The sequence below is a fragment of the Protomyctophum bolini genome (genome assembly GCF_963924005.1).
Source record: "Protomyctophum bolini genome assembly, chromosome: 2".
Classification (NCBI taxonomy): domain Eukaryota; kingdom Metazoa; phylum Chordata; class Actinopteri; order Myctophiformes; family Myctophidae; genus Protomyctophum; species Protomyctophum bolini.
This window is the reverse complement of record NC_137863.1, coordinates 9,123,376-9,135,579: the sequence shown is the minus strand read 5'-3', so window position 1 is coordinate 9,135,579 and position 12,204 is coordinate 9,123,376. Positions and strand designations below refer to the sequence as shown.

Here is a 12,204-nt window from a genome sequence, read left to right as displayed (position 1 = left end):
AAGCTGGGTTGAAAACACAGAGGTAAAGTCAGTGACATATTACAGCCACAAAGCAGGCGTAAACGGCACTTCCGCATACGTCACAGTCTATCACTTGATTAACCGAACCACGCGGTGTGCTCTTCTCAATTGTACTATACAGTACCTCTATTCAAAGCAAATGAACAGCTTCACAGACACACGCGGGTAGCAGTATCACAATGAACACAAAACAAACTCAAATGTTTATAGTTTTTTATTTTTATCGGAATGAGAGCTTCTGTTATGTACAATAGAGGACAGAAACAACATGTTACAGCAATTTATAAATATATTTCTGCTCCACAATGAACGGTTGTATTATGTACTGATTGTACCGTGTCCCGATATCAACTGCAGACCGTTACAAGTTGAAGTGCCATTGCCCCTCATGCCGCTCATATCCAGAACCAGGTGTTGACCAGGGCCACTGTAATACAATGAAATGGTACATCTTTGATGATCAATCTCTGCTAATTACAAGACTCTGTCTCACAATGATCTGAATGAATTGGTTGATTACTGTGCCAGGGCGAGACAGAGAGGGGACTTAACCTGTGGGTGCCATTAAAATAAAATAATCCACAGATCCCAATAGTTAGTTAAATGCAGAGGATGAAATCCTGGCATGTGCAAATGTGCGTGGCTATACCTCTACAACAACTAAAGGGGACACGATCTTTATTTTATTTTAATTCTCAGATCTTCTCCCTTGCAGTAACTTTAAGAACAAGCGAGCAGGGGGATGGGGGGACGGAGCGAACATTGGACACTTACAGAGCAACAATGTGTGTGAGAAATTAGAATCTCAGCCAATACATGGCACTCCTCACACGGTTGTAGTCAGGTAGCTGTTCGACTGGGCCTGAAGGAGAGAGGCAAAGGGCAAACAGTTAGATGTTGTTGGAAGCCCAATTTATTTCTATCGATTACTCACCCCATGAATTCATGGAGAATCTTTGTTGTTTTTTGTCGCATTCCTAAGTCAATCATTTGACGACTGGAGACTGTTTTAGTCTCCTCCGCTCATCAAATTATTGGATGCGACAAAAACAACATCTCCGTGAATCAAAGGCTTCATGGGGTGTGCAATTGATAGAAAATAAGTATTTTCTTTGGGTGAACTATCCCTTTAAGGGATTTATAGATATAAGTCAGTCTATAATGTTGGGATTATAATGCTGGGATTATAATGTTGGGAAGTATTATGAAGTAATCCAACGTATAATAAATAATACAAGTGCTACGTTAAGGTTCCACTGAGACTATGGGCTGTATTTTGCGCGTCTTAAGTAGCAGGTCTTATTCCCTAACTTGAGTAAACTAAAGACCTGGAGGCGTGATCAATGCCATTTGGCCACTCAGAATAGCCAAATGGCATTGATCACGCCTCCAGGTCTTTAGTTTACTCAAGTTAGGGAATAAGACCTGCTACTTAAGACGCGCAAAATACAGCCCCTTGTGTTCATTGACCCAGTCCTAACAGAACTCACCGACAGCGGACACAGCTGGACACTTATCATAAATATACTTTGAGCAGACGTCACGGATCATCTTGGGTGTCACAGCCTGAAGGGAGAAAAGTGGCACCGAAAAAGTGTTCATAAGTTATTTGAATCCAGACAGTCAAAAACATATCTATTTTAGAATGACTGTTCTTTAAAGTGCAAACTCACATCTATACGGGCGTCCCACTCTGTCAGTGGAATACGCCGACCGTAATTCAAGACGTGCCTTCCAATGTCATCACAGATTGGTGTTGTCCCTAAAAAGGCAATAAGAATGTGATAATGTTGAGACTTGTGACTGGCAGAAGCCCGTTAGTGTGTTTTCTTAGATGGTTGACATAACAGAATAGTGGATTTGATATAAAAAAAATCATCTCTTCCATTTCCAGGTGCACCATCATACTGTATAAGCATTCTACTGTGAAGCATGTTTAGCCTGTGTAACACCACTGTTGTCGTTGTTGTCCATATGGAGGTCAGCTGTACTTTTGATTACAGCTAGAGAGGAAGCCTTTCAAACCAAAGTGCTAAAATATCAACATCTGGATCAGTCTCACAGCTAGGCTACAGTACAGATGTAAACTTTTAGTTTTTATCTTTGGTAGCCTAGGGCATGTGCAGATTGTGCACAAATTGGTTTTGGGGGGCTTACAAAAAGTGCCAAGCAGTTAGTAAGGTACAGCTCAGTCTCAGCAATTATAGGACGCTCCTCAATTTGGAGGAGGCGTCGTTTCCTTTATCCATCATTTACGCCTGCTGTGTTTGACCATGTCAACTATATTGTAGGTAACAAAGTTCTGCCCGGCCGTCTAGCCACTTTGTAACTGGCCGTTTTCCTATTGTCTGGCTACATTATCGGTGTTTATGTCCTCTGTGCAAGGTATTCTTACGTATTTTTTATTTTATGTTTATGTGGAGAATGGAGATAAATAAATATTTAAAATGTGAGAGATTAAGACAGATCGTACCATTGAGCTGTCCCACCAGGCTGGCCTTCAGCGCATTCTTGCCTCTGGTAACGTCACTCTCCGTTATGGCCGTGCACAGATTCATCCTTCATGTACAGCGGAAGATAAAGTGGTCACACATCAGAAACTTTATTATCATCTATAAAATAAGACTATTTTTTAAATAGCATATCAGTGTAGTTGTGTGTGAGTTTCTAACCAGGCATTTTGTGACCAGTGCAACATGTCTTCAATGTTCATTTTGTCGCACACAAAGTAGATGCCCAGAAGGCCGGTGTCGCTGTAGGAGGAATGGAAGGCCTGGAAGCTGTGACACAGGTTGTAGTCCACTGCTATGCGGGCCAAACGACTGCTCAGATGCTGCAAACACCAGGCATACAACACAAATGTATTCAATTCATCAATGAACATTTGCCTCAAATGCTCACCCAATGTTCTGTCCATGAGTGGTTTAGGTTTGTCTGTTAGTTAGATCTACAACAACCATCACTCAAGAAAAAACTCTGCCTTGAGTGGGCAAAGCTTGAAGGGGAAACCATAGGAATACATATTTAAGCAATATTACACGAGAGGGAGTTCTTTATAGTCATTAATGCATGCCTGCGGTTTCTGAAAGGTATCGCAGAAGTGCATTAATGACGATAAAGAACATCCTTGAGTGTAATATTGCAATTATACAAGTTACTCTTAAAACTAAGAGAAATAAATAATTTTTTCAATGACAGATGTAGCCACTACGACCACAAATGTCCCAATAAACTAGCTAGCTTAGCCACAGAGTCTGCTGCACTCTGAGAGAAAAGCACGGCTGAATTCTTTGTTTTGATTAGCGGTTCCTATATCGTGGTTTAAGCACAGCTAGAAAGCCGTTTCAACCAATTAATTGCTTCCTCAAAACGACCTGTTGTATAAATAATAGTAAGTACGCTCCTTTTGTTTTCATTGCCCTTTCCTAATCAGCATCAACAGAAAGAACCTAACCTTTCCGCCACCGTAGGTGATGTCAAAACTGCCGATGATGGAGTTGGCCACCATGAGCGGCACAATGTCCTCGCTGGACGCACTGGCTCCCTCCACAGCGATGGCGACGTGCGCCAGGGGCATAACATCATCACGAAAGCGCACCTGAGAATCACAATACATCAACAATCAGAGTTCTGCAATGGTGACAAAAATATAGCCCTCGCACATTCTACATTACGCCAATCTCCTCATATTCTCTCTCCCTCTCTCTCTCTCACACACACACACACACACACACACACACACATACACACACACACGTCTTACCTCACTGCCTGTAAAACGGCAGGGGGACAGCACAGGGACGGCATCATCCTGGTACTCGAAACCGACACTGCTGAAGTGAGTCTTGGCCAAGCCGACCAGGTCCTCATGGCTCACACCTGCACAGACAAACTCATTAAAGTTAATTGAAAAACAGATATGCACACAGGCTGTTAGATACAAGACAGTGAAGACACTGTATGTCGATTGTACGTTATATAAGGGGCCGAGCACTGGACCAGTACAAAGACCTATTGAGACTATTATCATTAGGGCCAGAGAGTACCAGACCCTATTGAAATGAAAAAAATAAAACTATAAAAAGAAGTGCACATATTAAATCACATTTGTTGAATGTGCTCAAAAAGCTGCTGCAAAAGTTGAAAAATTACATATTTCATTGAACTCAAAAATGGAAAGGCAAAATGGCTCAACAGTGCCCCCTAAAGAATTTCTAAATTGAAGCCCCACATTCTGGTTTTACCTGTGTATATGTACAGAATTCAGTACACACAGCAGGAATCATGTCCAGACTTAAAGAAAAAGCCTCTTGGAGCCATGCGCAAATCTCAAAGAGAAGTCAGCAATTTTTTATTTATTGCAGCGTATTAGTGCACATTAGGCCATTCGCACTTTAAGTATCAGATCCAACTCAAACTCCTTGCTCCTTGGATCAGGAATAAGACCTGGCATAACCATCATAATGGCAGACAGAGTTAAACTTCCGGGTCAAGTGAGGATGGAGGAACAAGGGAATATCAGGCAGGCACTTAATGATACAAAGTTAGTGTGTGCACACCATGCATCACGTTTACAGCAGTCAGCAGGCAATTCAACTGAAATAAAAAGTTGCTATGTTTGTGATTCGATTTCAATAACATGACTCCCTTCTTATGATGTTACATTATAAGACCCGCTAAGTGCAGTATTGATAATCTCTGACCTTACTGATTTTCCGGGTTCAAGTCATTTGGAACTAGGTCCGTTTTAGTAGGAGTTTTGTCTCCTCAGCCAATCGCGGGATTTGCGGCATAAACAAACTGCCCCGCCGGCCGATAGGATGGTTCTGTGTGTGTATATATATATATATATATATATATATATATATATATATATATTTATATTATGTGTGGACCTCATGTCTTTGTATTGTCTTGGTGTTAGGTGCCATGTGTTGTTTTGATGAGGGTGTTTGAACAGACCTGTGAAGAAGAATATCCTTCGGGACAATAAAGAGTATTATTAGGTCCTTAGATACTCATCCCTACAAGACAGACACTACTAGGGTGAGACGGTCCTACCTCCAGCAGCAGCCAGCACCATGCGGGGAGCCTTGTAGTGGCTGTTGATGTACTCCACTAGATCCTGACGGCTCAGACTCCTACGTGGAAAACAAAACAAATATTACTATGCTTTTTCTCACGCTGGCATCATGTTTTTATGTGAGTCTGAGAATATACAGGAACATACTGCAAATTAAAATAATGAAATCTAAAGTTTATGATCTCATATATATGGCACACACAACCATTTTACCCTTAATCTTTATATTACAACGTCATTGTGGCGTTAAGTCATTGATGCTTAAATATTGCTGGAACATCGATCTTTTCTCCCATGACTATATTTGGCTAGACTTTTCAACCAATCCACACTTTAAAATGCATTAACGTCACTTTGTCAGAAGAACAAAAGGAGATCATTATAATTTGTGTAATATAATAATATATAATATATAATATATCAATGGGCTAAACATGCCAGACTGCCTGAATGGTCCTATAATGTAAAGTAAAGTATTTTTGTTGTTGTTGTTGCTGAAAGCTCTTTTGAGTGAATGTTGATCTATTACACTGAGTGAGTGGGAGTATCTGTGTGTGTGATTGATTGATTGATCGATCTGTCTATCTATCTGTATCTACTTTATGTATCCTTCCATCGGTCTACACACACACACTACCTTGCATTGTCGGAGGGTCCTAGCACACTGTGTCCCAGAGGGGTGCCCTGGAAGGCTGTGGCATGCAGCAGGTCGAGGCACACTTCCTGCAGATTGCCTTCAACCTCCTCCAGCTCCCGCAAGACCACACCCCTCTGCTGCTCAATGTCTGCCTCGCTCAACGAGCTGCTCTGCACAATCTCCGACAGCAGCTCCACAGCTAAGAAAACACAAGAAGGGTAGGGGGACACAGACAAGACCCATAAATACACAGAATGTCTGCATGTCTGTCCACGAGACTGATCGAATTCAAACATAAAGTTAAAGTGGGAGAGCAAATCTTTATGACGTATGGTTGGTAAGTACTGGGAGCTGATAGTGGGTGCTGCAATCCATCTCCCAGGGGTCTAGCACACTGAAAAGGGGATAGATACCCTCATTGTTGGCATGACATGAATCAAATCAAACTATTTGTGAAGCACATATATGACAACAATGCTTGACAAAGTGCTGTGAAGTCCAAAATCTAAATCAAAACAGCAGAAACCAGCACGAAGACAGAATCAGAATCATTGTTGTCGTCACATCACAGTTTTACCAAGTAAACAAGAAATTATGACTATTTGAAACAAGTGCGCTCTATACTGTTGTGCATCCGTTTGCTTTTTTTGTAACGTGTATGTTTCTCCGTTACCTCACGGCCGTTGTTTTCGTTTGTTTGCAACGTTCTGTTGTTGGTTAAATCACTGTTTTGTCATGGCTGTCCTGCTCTACAGTTAGCTCATAACATTAGCCGCTGTTGTCAGCCGCTCGGCTCCACTCCGCGTTGCAGTGACTTCCGCGGTGCGTGTGTCATACTGTAGCTTAGGAGGCAGCCAATCATGACAAGGTCGCTACTACGCGAACGGCTACATGGGTGGTTCAGACTCCCATTGGCTTAGGCAGTACGGGGTCAGACTCCCATTGGCTTAGGGGAAGGGATGTCAAACAACTCATATTAGGAAAATCGATAAATCGAGGCCGCAAATCGACGTGTCGATCGATTCTTTGCCCTTTTTTTTTGTTGCTGCGCAGCAGTTGAGGAGAACGACAACGACAGAACGCAACTAAGCATTCCTCTAAGCAACACAACTTCTGCAGCTGCATCCATATGTTTAGAATTTGCATCAAAGCCCAATAATAAATAGACTTTATTTTGTAAACAACGACAACACTGAAGGAGCAGCGACGCTATCGGCGATGTCCCAACTCTCAAGTGTCTGCAGCCTGTCACAAGTCCCGTAATTCACTGAGACTGGAAGGATCAGAGCTGCAGCCATTGGCTCATGACACGAGCACACGACCAATGGCACAGTGTTGCTAAGATACCCCCCTCACGCTGGGACGATGGGGTCCATTCTATTCTCAAACCCAGAGCCGCTCTGCTCAAACCACAACAACAGCTACCATGTATGATGTGACGAGCGGCGCAGTTAGCCGTTAGCAGCACAGCAGTGTCACACACAGACACACGTACCTCTCCCATTTGGAAAACATTTGAAAACGTTTATAACGTTTTATAACAAGCCATTACAAAAAAATATAATAATAAAAACGATTTTACGACTCATACTTTTTTGAGTCACGGTGAGCATGAGTCGAAAATCTACTTTTTTCACATCTCTACTTAGGGCTAGGGGGCAGTCAATCATGACTAGGTCGCTAATAAAAACAGGCTGTTGTATAATATTTGTGTGTGTGTGTGTGTGTGTGTGTGTGTACACGCGCATGTCTGTCAGTGACAGTATAGCACCAATGAATGGAGTACAGTAGAATTATGTAGTAGGAATATGAACGTTGATGAATGTTGTACATCTGACTGCCAATGGAAAGAGAAATTTCCCCCCTGGGATAATAAAAGTCCTCATCATCATAAATGTGCAGAAGGTTAAATCTTCATGTTATTTCACATGCGGCGGGCGGAAGTGGCTCAGGAGGTATGGCGGCTGCTTGGGAACCAGAAGTTCGATCCCGGGCTCCCCCAGAGTTACTGTCGAAGTGTCCTTGAGCAAGACGCTGAACCCCTATTGCATGGTGGTGTCCTCCGCCACCGGTGTATGTGTATGAATGGGTGAATGTAATGCACAATCTATGTAAAGCACCTTGGATGAAGGCAATATATACATGCAGCATTTAAGTCTGTCTCACCTTTGGGCAGGTCTTTGGACAGTGTCTTCATATAATATGCAGTGTGCTCCCGGGAGGTGTAGGCACTCAAGTGAGCGCCCATGGACTCCACCTCCTTCTCCAGGGCAGACTGGGGGTAGCTCTTGGTTCCCTAGAAAGACAAGGCATTAATACGGAAATTGCAGAATGGAAGGAATGACATGGATATAGGAGGAGTGCATTAAAGTGCATTTTTATCTATTTTTGTATTTTTTTTATGTTGTAATAATAATCCAATTCTGTGCAACATTAAGGCAGTGTGTTACCTTATTTGACAGAAATCTATGCATTTTCCTGTTATTTCTGACCATTAGATAAACAAAAATTTATTTTATGCATCACTAAATGAAACCCAACCCAAATTTTCAAAACTGGTTAAAATGCATTATGCGTCATCATTATATCATGCGTTATTCACAAATGTACCATATTGACAAGTCAAGCAAGTCACGGGCGCCTACAACTGAGCAATTACTCGGTGTAAGGGAGAACCGTGTACTGCAGGCCATCCCATAGAAACCACTGTAATTAAACTATAATTTAGCCTACTTTTAAAATAATCCTACATGAACTGGAGACGCTATTGATTTGAATAAAAATATGTTTCCAAATGTATGGGGTGTCTTTGTCAACATGTCATATTGTTGTCTCAATAGATAATGTGTTTCTCATTTAATTTGCCACTTGGTTAGGTAAGGTTACCCATAATGTTAACAGCAGAGGGGAGACGGACAGACAACTAGTCTCCATTTCAGTGACACCACTGTCTTTACGAGAGTGAAGTAATTAGTAATAATCGTTTAATTTATTGAACTTTTTTTCTATTAGACGTGCCGTGTTGAATAAATACAGTATTATCAACATAAACATATCCTGCATCCCATAACTGGATAGTAAGATGAATGGGTCCTTGCAGATGTTAGACATAAGACGTGTGCGTCACCAAGGAACAAAAGTCAAATTTCTTGGTGATATATCTAGGAGAGATGTTTGTAAGAATATCTACCTTGAAAGCCATGTGCTCCAGAAAGAACCCGGCTCCATTGTTCCTCTCACTCTCGTACCGACTACCAGCATTGATCCACAGTCCAACCTGAAACAGGGTGGAAGGTGTTAACATCATAGGAGATAACATCCATTCAATATCAACAGTACATCATCACATTAAACAGACCCACGCCAACACCTACAGAGTACAGTACATATATACGTGTTTTAATAGCCATCTGTTGTCTGCGATTGACGAATATATACACAGTTTTATATCGCTTATATACGGAACCAAAAACGTTTTGCCCTTAGCCGGTTGCTAGGCAAAGCCTTGCTTTCCCCTGCATGCACGGAGCATGCTCACGCATGCGTAGACTGTTATAAGTAGGATCTTCTCTGGCTCATAACTCCCCGCTGTCCGTTGTGCTGATCAGACATCCGAGATTTGGATTCGATTACTGATTTTTCATCGCATCTCAATGGAAATGAGTAACGCTAACATTAGCCTTTTCTTACAATGGAGGGTCTGCGAGAGCTGGGAGCGGGGAAAATGAAAGTACTTGAGTAGTAATCTCCCGGCCTGAACTGCTATTTATTTATTTACCACTTGTGGCCAACAGGCCGCAGTCTAAGTGTTAAATGCTCTCCACAGACCATCTTATTTGAGGTAGGGCTGTCACGATTATGGAACTTTACTGGTAATATATATGCTGTTGTAGTAGTTCAACTTCTTACCGTGCAGGTGGCATGTCCGGTCTCCTCGGAGGCAATCCTCAGGCCATTGTCCAGGGCAGTGAGGTTGGTTTCTGGAGCGCTTATCAGGCTCTGGGCATAGCCAACGTGTCCACGCCTCAAAGACAGGAGGAGGTGCTGAAGTCAGAAATGGTCAAAGGTTAATACACAATGCCATTGAATTAACAGAAATGTAAACCAAAGCTGTGAGTGGCGGCCGAAAGGAAGTTGTGTCGTCTCATCTCGGTTTATCGACAGCGTGCAGTCAGTTACTGTAGTAGTAACCAGACACTGGCAGTCTGGCACTGCATGTGTTACAGCCGAATGTCGTATACTTTGTCGTAAGATGGGGTTGTGTGCCGAAAATAGCTTTTAGATCTGCCATTTTTTACCCGCGACCCACTGTACGGCTTTAAGGACAGGGGAGCTGTTTCCCTTTAAACTTTAGTTAGTGAAATCAGTGATGTAAACAGCAAAACTATAATGAAGAAAAGTAAGTACTAAAGTATCCTGTTCTACTGTATATGCCACCAATTTGCCGGTCGTAGTGAAGGGGGAACAGAGAAAAGTAGTACACAGTAGTAGTACAGTAAGTACACCAGGCTACAATGTAGCGGGTTTGAGTCCCGTTCCCGACGGCCTTTGCTACGTGTCATTATCTCTCTCCCGTTTCTTTTTCCTGTCTAACACATTTTCACCATCAATAAAGGCATACAAAATGTAAGCTCAAAAAGACAAATAAGAAGAAGAAAGAACAGCTCCCGTGCATGCATCCGTGTGTTACAAATCCTCCCTCGGTCCATTTGGGTCAGTGAGTGAGGTTCAAATTGGTGAAGAAATGGCCTTGCATGACATGTCACTGAAGCAAGTGTCATTTGATGCTCTGTGTGTCAGGGCCTTTTGGTTAATAATGAGGTTTTTATCTCTAATCTACACCAGCAACAAACATGATACCTTGCCTGATGAAATGTCCATAGGACATTAGGGATAATGGTGACTACAGGCCACCATTATCAAGGCAGCTACAGGGGAAATGAATACATAGGCATCTGAGCAGCTTTAATTCATGTAATTTATTGTTTAATACATCTCCAGCTACTTCTACGTTTAACAGACATAACTCAAGACTGTCTTCCTGACTCCAATGCACCATATTAATATTAAATAAAGCAAGAGACATGCAGATGCTGTATACTCCCGCAGATGCTCTATACATCTCCTTACACCCCTGTTTTACGGGATTTTGCCGCTTGTGTTAAATAACACCATCAAACCGCCATTACCCTTTTCATGTCATGTCACGCAGCCCCTAGAGGACGTTGGCGCACCACAAGAGGTGCACACACCACAGTTTGGGAACCCCTGCTCTAGTAGTTTATTAGTACAGGGGTTCTCATAGTGGGGTCCTTGGGGTGTTCCAGGGGGTCACTGCTCCCCAGCCAAAATAGGGACAGTTTAACCAGTCCTATTTCAGAAAGTGAAAATATTCAAGTTACAAGCTCACAATGTGTGATGGTTTGCGTGGGACGTGTTGTGAGCATAGGATATGCATAAAATAGGGATGCTAGGTTGAAATTTCCACTATAATTGCACCAGCTAGCAGGGAATCCAATGAGAATATACTAATGACTACATATACGGTATTCAGAATAGTTTCTCTCTCCACACCTACAGACAGACAGTAGTAGAATTCTGTACTTAACATTAAATATTTAGGGGATACATATCACCTTGGGGGTCCCTGTTTGAAAGGCTGTTGAAAACCCTTTAAGATGTCATTAACAAATCCTGACATTTGCCAAAAAAAAAGACTAGCCAGAAAAGTACTTTGTCACCTTGAAATGACATTTCACACGTCCACACATGAAGTAATTTCATAAAGCCGTTATCAATTAGAAAGTCACGTTAATGAATCAGTGCTCTAAACTTGAACTGTTATTATCGACATCTGTTAGTCACAACAAGAAGTCACCTAGATGGAGTTGGCTAGATAGCTTAGCTAAGGTGGGAGGGCAAATGAGGACAACTGACAAAGGTTGGCGTTAACAAACATTATGAGATGAACGCGATCAAAGCAATGACCTCCTGGTCTGCATTTCACCCACAGAAAGGAGTATTCGACATGTCAAGTGATTGAAGACAAGAACATAGCATGTTCCTTCACAGTTGACCTTGTGTTCGCTACTGTGGCTAACAAGTTGATGCTAAACCGGCTAGCCGATGTGATGCTAGACGCTATGCATTGCTAGCTGCTAAAGACGAGCGAGCAGTTCAATCTACTTCGATAAACGTTAGCAGCCTTTTATAGAACGTTTTTCATGACCAAAACATCGGCCAAAATCATATTACAAAAGGCATAGGTTATTATTTTGTTAACTTACACTGCGGGTTCTGGAGAGGGTTCGACCCAGAGTGCTACCGACTCGGCACACGGACGTCGCCATTTCTACTGTCAAACTGGAAGAGTGTTCCTGTCACGTGGTACTGACTGAGCACTGTGAGCAGCAGACGGGGCTGCAGTGCAGCACTGATCAGGATACAGTCTGGTGATGATGCG

The 12,204-nt window shown here is 42.3% G+C and overlaps 1 protein-coding gene across 1 annotated transcript; it reads right to left on the bottom strand.

Moving 5' to 3' along the window:
* Positions 1-219: 219 nt before the first annotated feature.
* On the bottom strand, positions 220-12,157 carry LOC308332837 (cytochrome b-c1 complex subunit 1, mitochondrial-like). The gene is made up of 14 exons (XM_080788942.1): positions 12,029-12,157; positions 9,651-9,785; positions 8,932-9,018; positions 7,908-8,037; positions 5,742-5,940; positions 5,083-5,162; positions 3,785-3,900; positions 3,476-3,619; positions 2,694-2,854; positions 2,495-2,580; positions 1,695-1,783; positions 1,512-1,587; positions 796-883; positions 220-448 (listed from the first exon to the last, which is right to left on the bottom strand). Exons 1-13 carry the CDS (start codon positions 12,089-12,091, stop codon positions 819-821), a joined length of 1,431 nt encoding a protein of 476 aa, XP_080645068.1. The 5' UTR covers positions 12,092-12,157; the 3' UTR covers positions 220-448; positions 796-818.
* Between the last annotated feature and the right edge of the window lie 47 nt (positions 12,158-12,204).

Excerpts from the sequence above, each read along its gene's own strand:
- LOC308332837 (XM_080788942.1), bottom strand. The coding sequence starts at position 12,091 with ATGGCGACGTCCGTGTGCCGAGTCGGTAGCACTCTGGGTCGAACCCTC. Across the intron at positions 8,038-8,931 it reads TGGAGCACATGGCTTTCAAG|GGAACCAAGAGCTACCCCCA; the intron begins GTAGATATTCTT and ends TTGTCTTTCTAG. Across the intron at positions 5,941-7,907 it reads GTCCAAAGACCTGCCCAAAG|CTGTGGAGCTGCTGTCGGAG; the intron begins GTGAGACAGACT and ends GTGTTTTCTTAG.